At 47.8% G+C, this 22784-nt stretch overlaps 1 protein-coding gene across 3 annotated transcripts in view; it reads left to right on the top strand.

Moving 5' to 3' along the window:
• Positions 1 to 22784, top strand: part of LOC136621252 (peroxisomal acyl-coenzyme A oxidase 2-like) — a 99887-nt gene that overhangs the window by 20898 nt on the left and 56205 nt on the right. For 2 of the 3 annotated variants that reach the window (XM_066596604.1, XM_066596607.1), the window contains exons 7-13: positions 3935 to 4107; positions 11389 to 11551; positions 16787 to 16977; positions 17526 to 17687; positions 18207 to 18312; positions 19752 to 19969; positions 20609 to 20741. In XM_066596604.1, the coding sequence (XP_066452701.1) occupies positions 3935 to 4107; positions 11389 to 11551; positions 16787 to 16977; positions 17526 to 17687; positions 18207 to 18312; positions 19752 to 19969; positions 20609 to 20741 (1146 nt within the window). The remainder of the gene's footprint in view (positions 1 to 3934; positions 4108 to 11388; positions 11552 to 16786; positions 16978 to 17525; positions 17688 to 18206; positions 18313 to 19751; positions 19970 to 20608; positions 20742 to 22784) is intronic. The other variant, XM_066596605.1, reaches the window with a different exon arrangement.

Here is a 22784-nt window from a genome sequence, read left to right as displayed (position 1 = left end):
GGGGCACGCACTCACCTGGCCGCCGGCTCCGGTCTGCGCATGTGCCGGCTGCGCGGCAGCCGGCACATCAAAGAGCCGGGGCCGCCAGGCGCGGGTGAGTACGCGCTCGTCCCTGCAGGCTCTGGGGTCGGATCGCGCGGCGAGATTTCTCGCTGCCGGATCCGACCCGCTCGTCTGCAGGCGGCCTTAAGGGATATTTCCATCCCGAGAACCACTTCCAGATGTACGAGGACCTGTGAACAGATATAGCAGAGTTCAGCAGTAGTTGGTAGCCGGGAGCTATTGCGCATTTGCATTCTAGATCCCGGCCACCCAGCAAATCATCGTACACTGATTTACAAGTGCGCAAGCACCGTCCATCTCTGCTGCATGGTGGAGGTATGTAGTGGATGAGTGAAAAAAGCTGGTAATGGCGCAAACTCCCAATCAATTAAATTGTAAGCCAGTAGCGAACGTCCAACTTCTTTTTTTAATGATTAGTACGGACACAGTTCCTAGGCCGGCGTGACCCGGGCATATGTATGTTTGCAATGTTTCTGCAGAACAAACTATGCTTTTGTTTTTGTGCACTTATCCGTACAATTTCAGTGTGCAAGGCATGGGTCAATTCCCATTGCAATAAGCAGTAAATAACTTTAACCCCTTAGTTACCAAGACTCTGTGCGCCTTAACCCTTTCCAATCCACTGTCTGACGTCTTCAACAATTCTGATTGAAGGCTGTACAGCTCCAATGTCGGAAGACATCCGATAGGGTATTCTTAGGCTGGGTTCACATGGGGCAGATGTGCCTCGGAAATTCCGTGCGGCCGCTAATCCTGGGATTAGCCAGCCATGTGAACGAGATTTCTCAGAAATCTCGTCCACACGGGACGGCAAGTCCGCTGCGGCTAAGCAGGCAGAAGCTGCTGCTGCGGCGCGGATTTGCCGACCGCAGCATGTCCAATTTTTTTTATTTTTAAATCCGCTGCGGCCGCGCTCTCCTGCATGGGAGCGCCGGCCGCAGCGGAAGAGCAAGCGGCTGGGCCGCTTGAAAGCTGCTGCGGGTTTTGCAGCGGCGGTTCTCCCGGCGGAAATCTCGCATTTTTTCGCTGCTGCAAAACCACGGATTTCCGCCGAGAATCTGCCCTGTGAGAACCCAGCCTTACTGTATATTACTGGCCGCTCTGTTGTCAGGAACTTCTCTAGCATGACCCATACCGCAGTACTAGCTCTAGCCAGCAGATGGCACAATTGTATAATGGCAGAAAGAGAAAAAACCCACCGAAACCCTGAATCCAAAACTGGATTCCAAAGGGTTAATGTCCAGCTAATTTTTCTTTTTTTTTTTTTTTGTATAGTTTCATTCCTAGAGCTATAACTTAAAAAAAAGTCTGACATAGCCATATGAGGGCTTGTTTTTGGGTGTCTGAGGGGAAAAAAATCAATAGGACTTTCCAATGTTAAAAACGCATTGCATGAAAATCGCATGTTTGTGCGCTGTGATGATGCAATAAATAGGAGGCTCCATAGGGAAACGTGGGAAATGGAAAAAATCGAAAATCACAGAAAGATAGGACATGCTATAACTTTTTTTTTTTTCTTGCAACATCGCATGAGTGAAAACATCACAAATCTCAATGAAATAATTGCTTTCATAATTCTGCTTTTTTATTCATTGTTGCATGCGCAAAAATCTTGCTTTTTTCTTTTCTTTCTTATCGCTCATGTGAAAACTGCCTAATGGTACCATTTGTTGATCCATGAGACTTTTTGATCACTTCACTTTCTATTCTGTTTTTGTAAGGCGAGATGGGCAAAATGTAGTTATTTTTTCCGGTTATTTATTTATTTTTTTAATGATGTGCACTCTGTGGGTTCGATAATGTACTAACTTTCTTTTTTTTCTCTTCCCCCTCTGGGTCATTATGAACACAGCAATACCACATATGTGTTATGTTTTTTTAGCATAAATGCAGTGAAATAAAATCAAACTGCAGTTTTGCAGCAATTTCTCAAAAAAACGCACCATTTTGACCTGGTGTGGCAGTAAATGCCGTAAAAAAAATGCACAACTTCACCGTACCATTTGGATAAACCGCCCAGCTTTGACAGAACATGCTCAGAAAGCAGCGGTTGAGTGGCCATGACTTGCATCATAAGCACAAGTAATGTGGAGGACTGACTTTCCTGTAACCCCTTTCCACTGCTTGGATCAGTCCAAGCCTCATTAACCCCTTAGTGACGGCGCTATCGTAAAACTACGTCCTGCTGTTGCAGGACGTGTATGGAGGGAGGTAGCGGCGCTATCTCCCTCCATACAGCGCGGGCATCAGCTGTTTATTACAGCTGACACCCGCGGGCAATAGCCACGCTCAGCCGTTCGGCCGATCGCGGCTATTAACCCTATAAATGCCGCTGTCAATTCTGACAGTGGCATTTAAATCCCCCGAACGCTGTTCGGGGGTCCCGCACGCCCCCCCCCCCCGCGGTGAGATCGGGGGAGCCGTGCAGGTGTCATGGCAGCCGGGAGCCTAATGAATGGCCCCAGGGCTGCCTTAACAGACTGCCTATCAAGCCATCCACACAGGGTGGCTTGAGAGACTGCCTGTCAAAAAGCAGTATGACGTAATGCTATAGCATTACGTCATACTGCAGGAGCGATCAAAGCATTGCATGTTAAAGTCCCCCAGGGGGACTTCAAAGTAAAGTAAAAAAAATAATCAATAGTTTTTTTTCATTGTTAAAAAAAAAAAAGGTTCTAAAAGTTTAAATCGCCCCCCTTTTGCCATATCTATTAAAAAATCTAAATCATAAAATAAAAATATGTATTTGGTATCGCCGCATCCGTAAAAGTCTGATCTATCAAAGTAGCACATTATTTTTTCTGCACGGTGAACGTCGGCCGAAAAAAAAAAATAAAGAACGCTAGAAATGCATTTTTTTAGTTACCCTGTCTCCCAGAAAAAACACAATAAAAAGCGATCAAAAAGTCGTATGTATTCCAAATTGATACTATCAGAAACTACAGGACATCCCGCAAAAAATGAGCCCTTGCTCAACTACGTCGACGGAAAAATTAAAAAGTTATCGCGCACAAAATGACCACAGAAAATAATTGAAAAAAATTAAATATCTTAAAAAAAAAATACAAGTACTACAGCAAAAAAAAACTATATAAGTTTGGTATCGTAGTAATCATACTGACCCATAGAATAAAAATATCAGGTCGTTTTTGTTGCAGTTTGTGCGCCGTAGAAACAGGACGCACCGAAAGATGGTGGAATGTCGTTTTTTTTCCATTTCTCTCCGCTTAGAATTTTTTAAAAGTTTTTCAGTAAATTATATGGTACAATAAATAGTGCCATTGAAAAATACAACACGTCCCGCAAAAAACAAGCCCTCATACAGCGACGCCGATGGATAAATAAAGGAGCTCCAATTTTTTAAAAGGGAGTCGGAAAAAACAAAAATGGAAAAAAGCAAAAAAGCTCCGTCACTAAGGGGTTAAACAGTTGGAATGATGGGTTAACATTCTTTACATTTGTATTGGGGCATTCTGTTGGAACAGAAAATTGGAATGTCTGCCAGCCATGGATCCTTTCCATGACTGACATGATTGGCACCTGGCAGACCCCATTGCATATAATGGGGTTTATCGGGTTTCACTGTATCACCCAATACTTTAATAAAGTAATGCAGCATGTGTCGTCTGGGATTCTTCGCTCAATCTGCACTTGAGGAGTCCAGTGGAGCCTATGATTCATATGTTATGATGCATTCAGCCATTCTAGGTCCTCTTGACTCGGGAGGACTGGGAGACTGAATGCTTGATCTCTAAGCTGCCTGTTTACCCTCTGAGAAAGGCCAAGCTATATGGGGGAGAATATGATAATCCAGTGTGTGATATATTCATAAATGCAGTATATTTGATGTTGATTTCCTCCTTGGCACAAGGTTCTTCCTGATGGCTCCTATGTTAAAAGTGGATCTGACAAGATAAACTATTTCTCCATGACTGCTGTGAGAGTCAGCATACTCCGTGATGAGGTCCTGGAGGCACTGATGAAGGCCTGCACTATCTCTGTCCGATACTCGGCTGTGAGACGACAATCAGAGTTAAAACCGGGGTAGGTTTGCCATCTGCAGCTAAGAGGGGAAGTTCAGCACTTCCATAAATGCACTTTCATCTTCTTTAATATATCAGTATTGGCTAAACGTGCATAATAAAGTGCAAGCCTTACATGTTTCGAGCTACACACTAGCTCTCGAACTTTTGAAATATGATGTTTGCCAACATTGGCTTACCATATACATGTGTATAAGTTTGAGTAGTCCTCTTACATCACTATGAAATGGATAAGCAGAAGTCTAAAAAAAACAAAAAAACGTGATGCCTGTTTTTGGAAGCCATGTGAGTGACAACTAGTATGGCTTCCATAAACCTGTGATAATGTTTGTCACCCAATTTTCTCAAAGACTTGAAATGCAAAATTACCCATTTAAGGAACATGAGTTTAGCACATAATATACACTTATTTACTGTCAGTGGCTTTAGTGTTATGGCTAATAACATTGATGATCTTGTGACAATGGTGACTGTGAAAAGGGGGGGGGGGTATATTAGGGTGGTTTCACACATGTTTGGGGTTCCGCTTTCTTGCTTCTTTCTCGTCCATATCATTGAGGGCCACAGCCAGACGATGGGATATTGCAACTAGGAGGCGACAGGAAGCACAAGTGTTAGCTCCTCCCACCGGCTATATCCCTCCTGCAGGCACCCAGCTAATCAGTCTTTAGCTTAGTGTCTGCAGGAGGCAGACGTACCAAGCGTTACGGGGAGTCGGGGCTTTTTCCTGGCTTGCCTGTGTTCCCGGGGAAGACGCAAGCAGGTGGTGTCTTCGCCACACTGCGGCGTCTTACCCAGAGAAGAAAAGGTGGCCCGACCCTGCCTTTGTGCATTGGCGTCAAGGCCCGCCAGCGATGAGGTGTGTCGTCCCCCCCCCCCCCCCCTGGAGTGGCGCCCCTCTGGACGGTGTGCGCCGGGGGAGGTAACACTGCTGGAACACAGACGTGGAGGGCGGTGTCTGCAGATCGGCTTACGGGGACCCCCGGGGGACTCCCACCAAAAGAACCCTCCTTCCCAAGGATGTGCAGTGTCCCAGAGAATCCCCCTGGAGGCCAGCCGGAGAGACCAGGGGACCTGCGAAAGGAATACCCTCACTGCAGCAAGCACAGAAGCCTTACCTGCGGAGAGACTGCGGCTGATGGACCGGGACCCGGGTCGTGAGCGGCGTACTCGGCGGGACGCGGGTCACGCGGCCGGATGATGGCCGCGAGCAGCGGCAGTTCACGCGGCTGGATGAGGGCGGCGAGCAGTGAGGATGGCCGCAGCAGTACGCACTGGCCGCCGCAATGGACGGCAGGAGTCGCTGGGCGGCAAGTGTGGGCGAGTTGCAGCGCCCCAGTGGGCGGGGCGCCATCCTCGGCCACCGTCCCGGCTGGACAAGGCACTTCCGGTACACGGCCGGGCTTCCGGGGCAGGCCACGCCCCCTCTGACCGCGCGGGAGCTTTAAAGAGGTGGCCCGGCTAAGAAGATGGCCGCTCCTGTGTTACATGCAGTAGTACCCTTGTGGCTCTTGCTGTATTAGGCAGCTGCCCCCATCACTTTACCGTTCAGCTTATCTTCCAGACCCGGGCCTGGTCGCCGGTCTCAGTGCCAGTCCACGACAGATCGTCAGTGAGTCGTCAGCATCAGGCATCAGCAGCAAGCACCTGCCCAGGATAATGCCAATCTCCAGCAGCAGCTGGTGCCCACGTCAGTGTCTGGACGACCGTCGTGTACTTCAGGACCCAGAGGCTCCAGCTGGACGAGGACACCCGCGAAACAGCTGCAGGACCGGGTAAGCCGTGCCGAGGCAGCACTTCCCCCGTGGTTCCTCCCCTCCCCCCTGCAGGTACTCGCCCGCAGCAGTATGAGTAGTCCCCTCCCTGGTGGGATCCCATTGTTTGTTGTGCAGTATGCCATGTCTGACCCCAGACCAGAGGGTTCCAGCCCAGCTATGGGGAGGGCTAAATATTATGTGGGTGCTTTATGCAACACTAAATTTCCATGCGGTCAGGGGGATTCCCGCTGTGCAAAGTGTGTTCCGGCTCTGCCAGCTCCAGGGACCCTGGTGCCCCCCGCTGCCCCTGTGGAGCAGGCACCCGAGCCTGAGTGGGCTAGGTCCCTTGCTGCTGCGGTCTCAGGCCTAGCTAGTTCGTCAGCGGCAATTCTACGCCGCCTGGAGTCTGGTTCTGAGGCATCCTCCCCCGGAACATTCTCGAGGAAGATTGCATAAAAGGCAGAGATCCCGTAGTAGTGAGGACGCCTCCCGCAGGTCCCGTCGCTTCAGGAGATCGTCCAGGTCCTCCAGGTCCCACCGGTCCAGGGACTCGTATCGCGGGTCCTTAGGGTTCTAGAGAGTCGATCCATACGTACCATCGGTCCAGGCAATCCTCGCGGTCCCGGTATTCGGCAAGACCGGCCCGCTCCCATGCAGACCCTGCTCGGGCCTCCTGCTCCTCAGCCTCTCAGAGTGCAGCCCAGGCCCAACAGCCGCAGTCATCGGCAGGGGGTAGTAGTGGTTCAGAGGAGGACGAACGGTCAGGGGTATCATCCCTCTCCGATTTTGGATGATGAGCAAGTGTCCCGACTGGCCACCTTAATGGACAGTCTGGTGGAAGCTGTTAAAGATACTCTCCAGGTGACGGATGCGCCTATGGAGGCACCCCCGGCGACAGTATCCTTCAAGCGCCAGAAACGGCCACGGCAGGTATTTCCTGCCAATCAGGATTTTCCAGACGTTATGGAAAAAGAATAGCAAAACCCAGATAAACGGTTTAGGCACCCAGGGAAATCCTGGGAGGTCACGTACCCCTTTCCAGAAGACCTCGTAAAAAAGTGGTCGGCACCTCCAGCAGTGGATCCGCCCATTTCGTGTTTGTCAAGAGGCACCGCGTTACCCTCAACTGAGGTCGCAACATTGACAAATCCACAAGATAGGAAGCTGGACACGCTAGCAAAATCAGCATTCCAGGCAGCGGGCACTGCCCTACAGCCCATTTTCGCTTCCCCCTTGCGTAAGCAAGGCTTTCGTGGCTTGGGCAAAACAGCTCTGTAGGGACATCTTGGCGGGCGCCCCACCCAGTGAGCTGTTGGAGGCCACAGATAATATCATACAGCGGGCAAATTCGTTTGTGCGGCAGGTTTGGACGCAGCAAAGTTTGTAGCCCGAGCATCCGCCTCATCGGTCGTCACGCGACGAACCCTCTGGTTAAAAGGATGGTCAGCGGACGCAGCGTCAAAGATGGTCCTCACAAAACTTCCAACAGACTCTTCGGGACCAAATTAGACGATCTTATTAAGGTTGCTAAAGGCGGGAGGAGTACTTCCCTTCCGCAGGTCCCTACGAGGAGAGAGAAGGCACCATCTAAGAAAAACCCCTTTTTCGCTCCTTTCGCCGGTTCACATCCCGGTCTGCAACGGGTCAGTGGTCTCAGCCTAGAAGGGCCCCAGTAGATCAGGGGAAGGGCCCCTCCTTTAAGTTAAGGCCAACCTGGCGGTCCCGGACAAGAGCGGCCAGGGGCGCAGGCATGAAAAGTACAGCATGAGTATCCGCCCCCACCCATTGTCAACAGGGTGGGGGGCAAGCTCTCCCTGTTCCAGGAGGTATGGTGGAGCCGCGTGACCGACGTACAGGAGGTCATCTCCGTCGGGTACGCAATCGAATTTGCGACTCGACCGTGGGATTTCTTCCTCAGATCCAGCGTGCCGGGGCCTCCGGAGGGGGCGGCAAGATTCCGGCTGGCGATAGAGAACCTGCTGGCACAGGGGGTAGTGAAGCCAGTACCAGTAGGACAGAGAAGACAAGGGTTTTATTCAAACCTCTTTCTAGTCCCCAAGAAGGATGGCAGGGCCAGACCAGTGCTCGATCTAAAACGGCTGAACCAACACATCAGGACAAGACCCTTTCAGATGGAGTCCCTCAGGTCCGTGAGAGCATCCATGGAACTGGGGGAGTCCCTCTCGTCGGTGGACATCAGGGATGCATACCTACACATCCTGGTCCGACAGTCGCATCAGAAATTCCTGCGCTTCGAGGCCCAAGGGAAACACTATCAATTTAAGGCCCTACCATTCGGACTCTCAACATCACCGAGAGCCTTCGCGAAGGTCCTGGCGGCAGTGATGGCGCTCCTCCATGCAAGAGGCATGGTAGCCATTCCATACTTAGACGACATCCTAATAAAGGCGCCATCTTAAGACAGCATCCTCGAGAGCCTGCGCATCACCCTGCAGACGCTGGAGGAGTTTGGGTGGATAATCAATCGCAGCAAGTCCTGCTTAACCCCAACACAGCACCTGGAGTTCCTGGGGATGGTGTTTGATGCCAGAAGGCACCAGATTCAGCTACCCCATCCGAAGAGAGAGACACTCCTCAGCAGCATAGGGTCTCTGATGCGTGGGAGACCAATAACCATCAGGCATTGCATGAAGGTATTGGTCAGATGGTAGCGTCATTCGAGGCGATACCATTTGCGTAATTTCATTCAAGGACTTTCCAACACTTTATCCTGTCACACTGGAACAGGTCCCTACTGACCCTGGATCGTCGAATTCAAGTGACCCCTCCCCAGGTCCAGGACACCCTAAGATGGTGGCTGAATCCCAGGAGGATTCAAGGACGTCGTTCGCTGGCCCCAGAGCAATGGGTGGTATTACCCACGGACGTCAGCCGCTTCGGCTGGGGCGGGACACTGGGGAGTCGGTCAACACAAGGACGGTGGTCACCGAGCGAGGCAAAACTCCCAATCAATACCTTGGAGCTGCAAGCCATACGTCTAGCGCTCCAACATTTCGGACCAAGCCTCAAGGGAAGGGACGTACGGGTCCAAACAGACAACGCTACAGCGGAGGGGGCACGCGGAGAGCAAGGGCGATGGGCGGGGTGGCAGGAATACTCGGCTGGGCAGAGAGCCACCTGCGGTCCATGTCGGCAGTGTACATCCCAGGTGTGGACAACTGGGTGGCAGACTTTCTCAGCCAGGAGATGGTGGATCCCGGCGAGTGAGAATTACATCCAGACGTCTTTCAGGCAATCTGTCAGAAATGGGGCAACCGGGACGTAGATTTAATGGCGTCCAGGATGAACTACAAAGTTCATCCATTTGTGGCCCGGTCCCGAGACCTGCAGGCAGCGGCAGCGGTCGCATTAGCCATTCCATGGGCAGGCTTCAGACTTCCCAATCTGTTTCCCCCTCTCCCCATTATTCTGACGGTACAGGGGAATCAGGAAGGAAGGGCGGCCAGTAGTCCTGGTAGCACCAGACTGGCTGAGAAGAACCTAGTACGCAAACATCATAGAGCTTCTGGCCGACGTACCGTGGTGACTGCCAGAGTGGGAAGATCTGCTATCCCAAGGACCCCTTTTCCACCCAAATTCCAGGTCGCTGCATTTAACGGCGTAGCTATTGAAACCGAGGTATTAAGGAAACAAGGGTTCACAAAGGGGTATTTCAAACAATGATACAGGCCAGGAAGCCGGCATCGTCTAGAATCTACTATTGGGTCTGGAGACGGTTTTTCGGCTGGTGCGAGGACCGGCACATCCAGCCCATGCAATTTTTCACTGGCAAATATTCTGAGATTTTTGCAGTCAGGGTTCGAGTCGGGGCTGAAACTGGGATCACTAAAGGGTCAGTTCTCGGCCCTTGCAGTACTATTTCAGAGGCCGATTGCAAGTAGGCTGGCGGTGCGGATGTTCCTCCTGGGGGTCGCCCACGCATCACCGCCATTCCGGCCACCCACTCAGTCGTGGGATCTCAATCTCGTGTTGGAGGCGCTGCTAGCGCATCCTTTTGAGCCACTTAGAGAGGTCCCCCTGCGACTCCTGTCTTGGAAAGTGGTGTTTTTAGTAGCAATCCCCTCAATTCGAAAGGGTTTCCGAGTTGGCAGCCCTGTCAGTGGAACCGCCCTTCATGAAATTCCACCAGGACAAGGTGGTCCTAAGACCGGTCCCAGAGTTCCTACCGCAGGTGGTCTCTCCCTTTCATATTAATGAGGACATCGTCCTACCATCCTTTTGTCCGACGCCGGTACATGCAAGAGAGAGAGCGCTGCACCGTTTAGACCTGGTGAGGGCCTTACAAATATACGTAACGAGAACCAGAGATTTTCGGCAAACGGAGACGCTGTTCGTGGTTTCGGAGGAGCCCCGGAAAGGATCAGCGGCCTCTAAGGTAACCATTTCAAAGTGGATAAGAACACTGGTGAAAGAAGCATACCACGCCAAGGGGCGCTCGCCGCCGTTCCGGATCACGGCCCACTCCACGCGGGCGGTGGGGGCCTCTTGGGCAGTTCGTCACAGGGCCTCAGCATTACTGGTATGCAAGGCAGCCACATGGACTTCCTTGCATACATTCTCTAAATTTTATAAAGTCCATACATCTGCATTAACGGATGCCTCCTTGGGCCGGAAGATTTTGCAGGCGGCGGTCCTTTGACTGCTCTCGACCATTCTGTAAATAGCCCACCCCATGTTTTTTGGTTCGGGACTGCTTTTGGACATCCCATGGTCTGGCAGTGGCCCCCAATGATACAGACGAGAAACTGATATTTTTGGTATAACTTACCGTAAAATCTCTTTCTCGTCACGTTCATTGGGGGAAACAGCACCCACCCCTTTTCTTCAAACAGCGGTTGCTGGAACTTTCTGTTCTTCAGTCACAGATGGCATTATGAGTCCAGAACATTGTTATGTTGTTACATAGAAAATGTATTATTTTGTGGTCGTACTCCCACTGGCTGCTCCTACTGCTTGCATACAGACTGATTAGCTAAGTGCCTGCAGGGGGGATATAGCCGGTGGGAGGAGCTAACACTTGTGCTTAGTGTCGCCTCCTAGTGGCAGTGGCTATATCCCATGGTCTGGCTGTGTCCCCCAATGAACGTGACGAGAAAGATTTTACGGTAAGTTATACCAAAAATATCCGTTTTGGGAAGCAGGAGAGGGGAATCCCCGTGACCAAGTTGCTCTGTCCCACGACAGACCCTAACAGCGCCAAATGGACCCCATTGACTGTAATAGGGTCCATTCAGTTTCCGATCACCTGCCTGGCTTTTAGATAGAAAAAAAATTGCTGCATGCAGTGATTTTTTTTTCTGGTATTTTGAGCGGGATCTGCAGCGTAACCTCTAACCGGAGGTTCCAATACAGATGTGAAACCAACCTTAGGCAGCAAGGGATCAGTCAGTTCTTGACATTAATTTCTTGGTAGCAGGAAAATGAGCAAGTTTAAAGACCTGACCACCTTTTACTTTTTTGTTTTTTTTTCTAGATTTTTATTATCAATTTTACTTTTTCCCTAGGGACCGAGAACCAAAAATCCTTGATTACCAAACTCAGCAGCATAAACTTTTACCCCTTGTGGCTTCATGTTATGCCATCGATTTTACAATTAAATATGTGAATACGTTTTACAACAATGCCTTCAGCGAGATTAGGATGGAGAACTTTAATTCACTTCCTGAGGTAACATGATGGTTTTCTTAAATCCTGTAATTTGCATATTTTACAGTATAACTTGCATTAAATCATTAAAATAGGTAGAGTACCTTAGCTTTAAACTTAAAGATCTTTAAATGTCTGAGCAAGTGTTCACAATGATGACATACGATTCTATGTGCATTAACCCCTTAGTGACCAAGCCTGTTTGCGCCTTAATGACCAGGCCAAATTTTGCAAATCTGACATGTGTCACTTTAACATGGAAAAACACCAGAAAGGTTTTGCATATCCAAGCGATTCTGACATTGTTTTTTCGCCACATGTTGTGCTTCATTTAGGCGGAAAAAATAGACGGATAGAAATTGTGTTTATTTATTAAAAGCGCCAAAATTGGGAAAATTTTGAAAAAATCGTCATTTTTTCACATTTCCAACTGCAATATCTTAAATATGTGCAAACATAATATAGAAATTTTTGCTAAGATTTATATTTCCACCCGTTTACTTTATTTTGGGCGCACATTGGAAAAACTTTCGTTTTTTTTTTAACTATTTAGGAGACGTACAAATTTAACATTACTTTTTAGCATTTTGAGGAACACTTTGTTTTCCTATACCAAGCCGAGATTGGAAAGGCTCATGAGTGTCAGAATAATAGATACCCCCCCAAATGACCTCATTTTAAAAACTACACCCCTTAATGTATTCACTGAGGGGTGTCATGAGTATTTTGATCCCACAGTTTTTTTTCAGGAATTAATTCAATTTAGAGGAGAAAAAGTAAAATTTCATATTTTTGCAAATCTGTCATTTTAAAGACATATTTTTTTCCTATAGTTTACATGAAAATCAGGATTTACACCCCAAAATGGATACCCCTATTTCTCCCGTGTTCAGAAATATACCCATTGTGGCCCTATTGTTATATCTGAGTCCACAACGGGGCCCAAAATGAAAGGAGTAGTCAGTGTCTTTCAAAACAGAAATTTTGCTTGAAGTCCTTTTAGGCCCCATAGCACACATGTAGAGTTCTTGAGCGCCCAAAACCATAGAAAACCCCCACAAATGACCCCATTTTGAAAACTAGACCCCTTAAGGAATTTATCTAGGGGTGTACTGCATATTTTGACCCCACAGTTTTTGAATGAATTCAAACCAAGCAAAAGGAAAAAATTGTGATTTTCGTTTTTTCGGCAATTCTGTCATTTTAAAAACAGCTTTTTTTGTACAGCACACATATGAAGGAAGACTTGCAACCAAAAATGGATACCCCTGTTTGTCCCGTGTTCAGAGACATACCCATTGTGGCCCTAATCTTATGTCTGGATACACAACAGAGCCCAAAATGAAAGGAGCGACCGGTGGCTTTCGGAACACAAATTTTGCTTGAAGTCCTTTTAGGCCCCATTGCCCACTTGTAGAGTTCTTGAGCGCCCAAAACCATAGAGAACCCCCACAAATGACCCCATTTTGAAAACTAGACTCCTTAACGAATTTATCTAGGGGTGTACTGCGCATTTTGACCCCACAGTTTTTGAATAAATTCAAGCAAAGCAAAAGGAAAAAATTTGGATTTTTGTTTTTTTGGCAATTCTGTCATTTTAAAAACAGCTTTTTTTGTACAGCACACATATGAAGGAAGACTTACACCCCAAAATGGATACCCCTGTTTGTGCTGTTTTCAGAAATATACCCATTGTGGCCCTAATCTTATGTCCGCATGCACAACGGGGCCCAAAATAAAAGGAGTAATCGGTGGCTTTCAGAACATAGATTTTGCTTGAAGTCCTTTTAGGCCCCATTGCCCACTTGTAGAGTTCTTGAGCGCCCAAAACCATATAGAACCCCCACAAATGACCCCATTTTGAAAACTAGACCCCTTAACGAATTTATCTAGGGATGTACTGCATATTTTGACCCCACAGTTTTTGAATAAATTTAAGCAAAGCAAAAGGAAAAAAATAGGATTTTCATTTTTTGGGCTATTGTGTCAATTTAAAAACAGGTTTTTTTTGTACAGCACACATATAAATGAAGGCTTTCACCCCAAAATGGATACCCCTGTTTGTCCCGTGTTCAGAAACATACCCATTGTGGCCCTAATAGACTTACAGGACCCATGGCTAGGCCCACAATGAAAGGAATACCCGTTGGATTTCAGGGTAACACTGAATAAATTTCAGGCCCCATTGCCCACTTATAGAGCCATTGAGCGGCCAAAACTATAAAGAACCCCCTCAAATGACCCCATTTTGAAAACTAGACCCCTTAACGAATTCATCTAGGGGTGTACTGCGTATTTTGACCCCACAGTATTTGAATGAATCTAAGCAAAGCAGAAGGAAAAAGTTACGATTTTCAATTTTTTTGGCAATTTTTTCTATTTAAAAACAGTTTTTTTGTACAGTGCACATAGGAATGAAGACGTTCACCCCAAAATGGATACCCCCGTTTGTCCCGAGTTCAGAAACATACCCATTGTGGCCCTAATCTACTTACAGGACGCATGGCAAGGCCTATAAAGGACGGAACACCTGTTGGATTTTAGGGCACAACTGAATAAATTCCAGGCCCCATTGCTTATTTGTACAGAATAAAGATTGACTCCCTAAAAATTTCCCCCCTCCGCGCCCTTTTTGGCGTTCGCAAATCTTAGATAAAAGTAAAAATGTGAACTGTGTAGTATTTCCGAAGACAGGGGTAATTACGGAGGCTGGTTGGAATGGGCCCATGGGGCAATAAAACCGGGTATCCCCCCCCCTCCTCTCATGCTTTTTGGGGGTATTTCATGACCTCAGTGGCGGGGATGGGGTGTAAAAAGTGGCGTTCCGTGAGTCTCCGTAAGCTTGATGAGGTGCGGCGGTCTCACACAGAAGGCGCTCAACAAGGTGCTCCTGGAACTGCAGGAAAGCGAGCGTTCCCGGGGCTTCTTGTAAAATACGTATCATAGGTAGCGGTCTGAATAACGCCGGGCTCACGCGGGTGCAGGCGGAATCCGCTTGCGGAGGCCCACAGCGGATCCCATCTGTGAGCCCGGCTGTGACCCTGCGTACGGCTGCGTAATGTACTGCGCATAACTGCGTACTCACACAGGCGGTCATGCACAGTACACCTTTGTTTGTATTTCCCGCACCATCGCTTAGCGATGACGCGGGTACCCGCAGCCCGTATACAATGTAGTTGCGTATGGACTGCGGGTATATCCGCGACCATGGAGCACAATGGACTCTGTTGCGGATATCCGCAGTAAAATAGAACCTGCTGCGTTCTCTTTTCTGCGAGTGGATTACGCAATTCTGACCCGCTAATGTGAGCGGAATTGTGTAATCCAATGCGATTGATCTGCGTATTACCACGGATCAGACGCATGCGGAATCCGTCATTCCTATCCGGTCATGTGAGACCGGCCTAAGGTAGATCGCTACCTTTTTATCACGTGACCGGGGACCGCTCAACGAGGCCCCTGGTCACTGCTCCAGGCTCTCTGTGACCGTTGGTCGCTGGGAGCAAGGAGATTTTAAATTTCCTGGGCTCCCTGACTCCTGCGCATGTGTCCGGCTTTTTGCCGCCAATCGCATGTGCAGAATCCTGGAAGGTCCACGGAGGAAGATCGCGTCGGGATTCAAATACGCAGGCCTCCGGTAAAAAGATTCATCTCCTCTCACCGATCGCATCAGTGAGGGGAGATGAAACTTCAAATTTTTTTTTTTACTTTTACGTGATCGCCATTATTGGATAATAGCGAACACGTGACCAGGAACCGCTCACCGCGGACCCCCATTAAATCTCCATGCTCTTGGCTACGTTTTGTAGCCAGGAGCAGGGAGAATTTAAATTATCCTGGCAATCCACAGCTTTTGCGCATGCGCCCGCCATTTTGGCGACGGGCGCGTGTGCAGAAGCTGTGGTAAGGTCCGCGGATAAATCTGGGGGCCTTAGGTACGTACTTTCATCCTCCCTCACGGATATGATCCATGAGGGGAGATGAAACGTACGCTTTTTAAACTTTTAAAAACTTTTTTTTACTTTTTTTTTTTTTTACTTTTTTACACTTTTTTCTCACTTTACATGATCACTGTCATCCATTGGATGACAGTGATCATGTCCCCGGTATAATCTCTCTGCTCCTAGCTACACATGGCAGCCAGAAGCAGAGGGATTTTAAATTTCCCGGGGCTCGAGCCCGTCTGTTCACGCGCCCGATGTCAATCATCGGGCGCGCATGCGCAGACGGGGATTCGGGTCCCGGGACATCGGGACACCGCTGAGGACTGGGGGTGAGTATTTTCACCTCCCCTCATGGATCCGATCCATGAGGGGAGGTGAAACTGACTTTTTTAAAACTTTTTTTTAACTTTTTCGCGATCTCCGCTAACCATTGGATAACGGCGATCGCGGTACCGGGGACCGCTCACCGCAGTCCCCGCTGACATCTCCTGCCTCCCGGCTACCTACAGGAGCCGGGAGCCAGGAGATTTTAAATCTCCCGCGCCGCCGGGCCTTCTGCGCATGCGGCTGACGTAATGCCGCCTGGCGCGCATGCGCAGAAGACCGGCTTCGGGCCCCGGAGCGGCAGGAGAGCGGGGAGCAGCGTGCCACACCTCGGTGAGTAATTTCAGCTGCTCCGATGGATCCGATCCATCAGAGCAGCTGAATCTTTAACTTTTATGTACTTTTATTTACTTTTTTTGCGATCGGCGCTATCCATTGCATAGCGCCGATCGCAATGCCGGGGGGGGGCTCCGAACAGCCTGGGATGACAGCTCCATGCTGTCAGCTACCTGCGGACACCGACAGCATGGAGCTGTCACGTCCACAGCCCGAGGGGCACTATTCTCTGCAGGAAGCATGTTTTTACGTCCTCAGAGAATAGAGCCCACTTCGGGAGGACGTAAAAACACTATGGGCTGGTCGTTAAGGGGTTAAGCAACCTAAGTATTTTAGATGGCCGTCACTTGAATACTTCGTGGGTGCAGCGCTGGCAGCTGCTGTATGTTTAATGTTTTTTTTCCCCTTCTTAACTGAGCTAGTAGGACCTGCTGGCCAACAGCCTCTCCAGCCAATCAGGTACAGGGGGTGTCACCCCCCCCCCTATTCCCCCCCCCCCCCCCGGTCAATGTTGGCACCACCAGGAATACCTGGTGGCGTCAATATGCACTAATACCGATGTTATCTACATTGTACAACCATTTTAGGAGCTTGGTGATTAGAATATGAATAAATTCTCATTCCTTACATTGTATGTTCTTATACATTATAGCTACATGCTCTCACAGCTGGAATAAAGGCTCTTGCAACAGAGATTTGTTCAAATGGTGTAGAAGTCTGCCGCAAGGCATGTGGGGGCCACGGCTACTCCCTTTACAGTGGTTTACCCTCTCTCTACACTAAAGTTACTGCTTCATGTACTTATGAAGGAGAGAATACTGTGCTGCACTTGCAAGTCGCAAGGTAACACTATATAACAGTATCTGATATTAACATGTTATTCTTGTGTTTTGTTTGTTACTAGAGATGAGCGAGCATACTCATCTGAGCTTGATGCTCGTTTGAGTATTAGGGTGCTCGAGATGCTCGTTACTCGAGACGAGCACCACGCGGTTAAACGAGCTGTGGCAGAGGAGAACGATCTTTATGCTGACAGTAAGGGGGGGGGGGTCTCACTCTTGCCACTATTGTGGCTTAATAGTGAGACCTCGGAGCCAGAAATGCAGCCCTGCATGTTGCTCCTCGCCTGCCCTATGCATTTCTGTGTTTTTTACATGACTTTGGTGATTTGCTAAGATTTTCACAAATGAAAACCTTAGCGGAGCACCAGTCATATACAAAAATGCTCGAGTCGCCCATTGACTTCAATGGGGTTCGTTACTCGAAACGAACTCTCGAGCATCACTTGAAAGTTCGACTCCAGTAACGAGCACTCAAGCATTTTGGTGCTCGCTCATCTCTATTTGTTACTTAATTTGTACTTTGATTTTTTTTTTTTTTTTTTAAACTAGATTTTTGGTTAAATGTTTTGCTGCTGCCCAATCGGGGACACCATTACCCACCAGCACAGCCTATCTATCCTCTCCATCTGCCAGTGGATGCCAAGCAGCAACACCAATTGACTTCCTGAATCCGGAGGTGTACTTGAAGGCATATGAGTGTAGGGCATACAGGTTGGTGGAGGATACGGGTAGCCCAAACTGTATAACATCATATTTTAAGTAAAATAATCAGGTTAATCAGTAAGGTTATGGTGTGGTTGGATAAGCAAAAAAAGACTGTCTCCGTTAAAATGCAGTGAATTGAAACATTGGATTCCTAAAGAGAACCTGTCATTCAGCAACATGTCTTGATATCGCCAGAATTTAATGCACAGTCTTAAATAGATCCTCACAACTATTGCTTACATGCTGAGCAATGGAATTTTGCAATATTTTTCACTGAATTCCAATACCTAAAGAATATCAGAACGCTCTTTGTAAACAAGAATAAATTGTTACTTCTATGGTTATCAGGACACATGACAATGACAAATTAGCCATTTTGCACACTTGCAACCCTACTGGCTCAATGTAGCACTAACTTGCTGCTCTATCTCCAAGAATAGCTTAAGCCTTTAGAACTGCATTATATCTACATTTATATACATCATTATATTCTCATAGCATATTATACTATCATATATTTTTCAGGCTTATTGCATCTGCAGCAAGAAAATTGCAGAACTTGGTACAGTCAGGGGTGGAGCAACATCTGGCATGGAATAGCAGCTCGGTGGAACTGGTGAAAGCTTCAATAGTAAGTGTTTACTCATACTATACCACGTCTAGGTAGTTTTTAGAAAAACGAGTTCTGTGGCAGCATTAAGACGGTGCAGCATAAACCTTTAGAAAACTTTATTTCTCCATAAAAATGCTGCGTTTTGACCAGAAGATTGGTCTTTATCAAGCTTTATAAGGACCAGTCTTTTGGTCAAAACGTAGCATTTTTATGGAGAAATAAAGTTTTTTAAAGGTTTATGCTGCATCGTCTATTTTGCTGCCACAGAACTCGTGTTTTGTTTTTTTGTTTGTTTTGCTTTTTCCTATATGGTACTTTTATTACAGGAACAAAAGTTCAGGTTCCTGTGTACTGAGGCTCTTGCATATGGTGCTTTGTCCCATCCATACTGGCTATTATAGAGTGCTGCTGGTGAAACCCCTTTTGTTGCTACGTCTAGGTTGTTTGACTGACCTTTCTCTCCCCTCAGCAGGCAGAAGAAATTAAGAAATTGGAGCCAAGTCTATAGTGGGCTCACCGCCTTGTGCATTCATATAGAACATTTATTTAGCGTACACAGTTTTGTAACAAATTTGTTAATTTCTTGTTCTTTAATTAACATTCTGCAGTTAGGAGTGTTTAGAAATGTATGTATGGTATGTGTTTTTTCAATGTATAGATTGTGAAATGCATTTTTTTTTTCTTCTCCTGTCTCCATGACCGCCCTAAGGGGATTTTCACATAGGGATGGAAATGCTGCAGAATTTCTGTATCGACAATCCAAAGCATTTACACAACAAGCAATGAATAACACAATACATTAAAGGGGTTGTCTCGCGAAAGCAAGTGGGGTTATACACTTCTGTATGGCCATATTAATGCACTTTGTAATATACATCGTGCATTAAATATGAGCCATACAGAAGTTATTCACTTACCTTCCCTGCGCTGGCGTCCCCGTCTCCATGGCTCCGTCTAACTTCAGCATCTAATCGCCCAATTAGACGCGCTTGCGCAGAAGGGTCTTCTGCCTTCGGCTCGGTCTGGCACGAGCGGCGTTCTGGCACGACCCCTTCTACGCGTCATCGCGTAGCTCCGCCCCGTCACGTGTGCCGATTCCAGCCAATCAGGAGGCTGGAATCGGCACACATGATGGGGCGGAGCTACGTGATGACGCGTAGAAGGGGGTGGGGCCAGAACGCCGCTGCTGCCGAGCCGAAGGCAGAAGACCCTTCTGCGCAAGCGCGTCTAATCAGGCGATTAGACGCTGAAGTTAGACGGAGCCATGGAGACGGGGACGCCAGCGCAGGGAAGGTAAGTGAATAACTTCTGTATGGCTCATATTTAATGCACGATGTATATTACAAAGTGCATTATTATGGCCATACAGAAGTGCATAACCCCACTTGCTTTCGCGAGACAACCCCTTTAAGTTTCCCAGTGAGTGCATCCAGCCAATGTGGTTATGTGTCTTTTAGGCTCATTCACACTTCTTAACAGTGAAGATTTTCATCTCGGCTCTGAATTCACTCCCCGATCAGCCTGATGTTAAAGCCGTTCTGAAGCGGCTCTGTGACCTGTATGCTTTACATGGAATATTCACAAGTGCTGGTGACTTCTTACAACATGGTTACCTATCAGGGAAACAGCTGGACGTGGTCAATACAGCTTACCTGGGCCTCCTGGCTGAGCTTCGGTGAGTAACCACAAGGTTTGGTGCAGGTTGGCACGCGAAGTGCAGTGACTAGAGTTGCATTCTATTGATCTTAATAGACTTAAAGGGGTTGTCCCGAGGCAGCAAGTGGGTCTGTACACTTCTGCATGGCCATAATAATGCACTTTGTAATGTACATTGTGCATTAATTATGAGCCATGCAGAAGTTATAAAAAGTTTTATACTTACCTGTTCCGTTGCTGGCGTCCTCGTCTCCATGGTGCCGACTAATTTTCGCCCTCCGATGGCCAAATTAGCCGCGCTTGCGCAGTCCGGGTCTTCTGCAGTCTTCTATGGGGCTCCGTGTAGCTCCGTGTAGCTCCGCCCCGTCACGTGCCGATTCCAGCCAATCAGGAGGCTGGAATCGGCAGTGGACCGCACAGAAGAGCTGCGGTCCACGGAGGAAGAGGCCATCTTCAGCGGTGAGTAGAGAAGTCACCGGAGCGCGGGGATTCAGGTAAGCGCTCCGGTGAGCTTTCTTTACCTCCCTGCATCGGGGTTGTCTCGCGCCGAACGGGGGGGGGGTTGAAAAAAAAAAAAACCCGTTTCGGCGCGGGACAACCCCTTTAAATTAGGAGAATTTTTAAAACTTTACTCTAAAGCGTTTCCTTCTATTTGTAGGAAAGATGCAGTTCTACTGGTTGACGCTTTTGATTTCACAGATGAACAGTTGTTATCGGCCCTTGGGATGTATGATGGGAATGTGTATCATAGCCTGCTGGAATGGGCTCAGAAAAACCCGGAGAACAAGAAGGTGAAATCTGAGCGACATGACTATTCACATTCCACACCTAGTTTCTTTTAAAGAGGTTGTACCAGAATCACATGTTATACCCTGCCCACATGATGGGGAATAACCTGCTGATTGGGGTCGTGTGTCCACCATCGTCCTCACTGCGGGCTTACTACACCCACTGCAGTAAGGAGGAGACTGAATGCCATGATGGTCGTACAAGCATGCTGTCCCTCCTTTGTTTTTCAATGGCACTGCGGGAGATAGCAGAGCAATAAGTACTAGGGTAATTCTGTCAGCTGCATTGAAATGAATGGAGCGGCGGCTGTGTACTCGGGTGGCCAATAGAGATATGGCAAATAATAAAGTGGCAGCTCTACAGCAAGACAACTTCCCAATCTGTTACATCTGCTAATACTAATGTTGGGGTAAAGTTTTAGCTTTAAATTCCAACTGCAAGATGATGCTCAAAACTGATGTATATTAAGAGAAATAGCGCTTATGCGCCAGATTTCCAGTCACACGAGCTACAGCATTTATACTAACAATATGCTGTTGTAATAGAACTAGTATACTTTAAAACATTAACAGTGGCATTTGTCCTGACAGTCTACACATTTGTGCTGTTCCTCCAAAAATACCTCAAAATATATAAATAATATATGTATCAGGACAGCGCACTACGAATAATGGAAAGCAATCTCAATGTGGACAATAATTCACACAAAATGGGACTCACCCGGTGTATAGTGGAGCCCGGTCCTGAGCTCCACCTACACCTCCAAGTCCTGGTTCGCTTTAATATATACTGCCGGTCATCTCCCTGTGTGTCCACGGTATCCCGACGGGCTATATCGGGAGAGCTGCCAGGATAACTGTATCACACTCTGGGTGTGATCCACTGTAGCTATATCCAATAAAAGTAAAAAGGTTCCTGCGCTCCTTTAGGACCCAATTCCACCAGGGATTGGAATTGCCAATAAATGAGTAAGTTAAAAACTTTTCTTTATTCCATATCCAAGTACAGTGCAACGCGTTTCGTCGCATATAGCGACTTTCTCAAGCACAATCATAAAACTATATATAAAAAATATATAAAAACAGTCAAAATTACAACACAAATCCTTGTCAGTCAGCGCCTAAGGACTTGACAGCAGACTTCTTAGTAATCTGTGTTGGATCAACCTTGTGATTTGCTTCCACAATTTGAAGAAATGGTTGTTTTTCGTCGTTAGTAAAAAGGCTGAAAATTCATGGTCTTTGAGCACAACCTTGTCGTAGACATAAGAACCTGAAATTGTTTGTTAAAAAGAAAACCATTAGAGGGTGTCTTGCTTTGTAGCTGAGTTTTGAATTTTTTGAGCCACCCTACTGTGCATGCTTGGCCAGCGCTCCATTCATTCTGACGTCACTGTCGGGCATGAAGTGATCCCTCAGTGACAGGTATAGGGGGAGTAAAGACCCCGATTCTCGAGATTGGTGAGGGTCTCAGCGGCGAGCCTCCCATTGATCAGCAAGTTATGCCCTGTCCTGTGGATAAAAAATAAGTTGTGATCCTCAGGCCAGCTTTAACACCTTGAGTGGCACGCCCGGAAATTTTCCGGGACGAGCTCCACTGCCGATAGTGATATAGCCCGGAAGATTTCCGGGCTATGTATCACTATGGGAGCTGCAGAGCACACTGCCACAAACTGTAACATTGTGCTCTGCCTGCACCTGTCCCACAGAGAACAAAGCAAGGGCTTTGAAAAACCAGCAGAAAATATTGCCGATATGCCGTCAATCTCCTGCTTCTAAGTCTCCTGCTTTGTTTATAGGTTGCCATAGAGACCATCGGCTTGTCAGAAGCAAGCCGATGGTCTCTTTGGCAGGGAGAGCAGGTGCTTGGCTGTCAGAGGACAGCTAGGTACCAACTCTTACAGCAGAGATCAGAGAAAACTTCCGATCTCTGCTGTGTTAACCCTTTACATGCTGCAGTCTATGTGACTGCAGCATGTAAAGGGTTGTCACTGCAGCATGTAAAGGGCTGTCACCATCGGACCCCCGGAATGTGATCAGGGGATC

This window comes from Eleutherodactylus coqui, chromosome 3 (assembly GCF_035609145.1).
Source record: "Eleutherodactylus coqui strain aEleCoq1 chromosome 3, aEleCoq1.hap1, whole genome shotgun sequence".
Lineage (NCBI taxonomy): Eukaryota > Metazoa > Chordata > Amphibia > Anura > Eleutherodactylidae > Eleutherodactylus > Eleutherodactylus coqui.
Note: the sequence above shows the minus strand (reverse complement) of the source record. Positions and strands in the feature narration are given on the sequence as shown.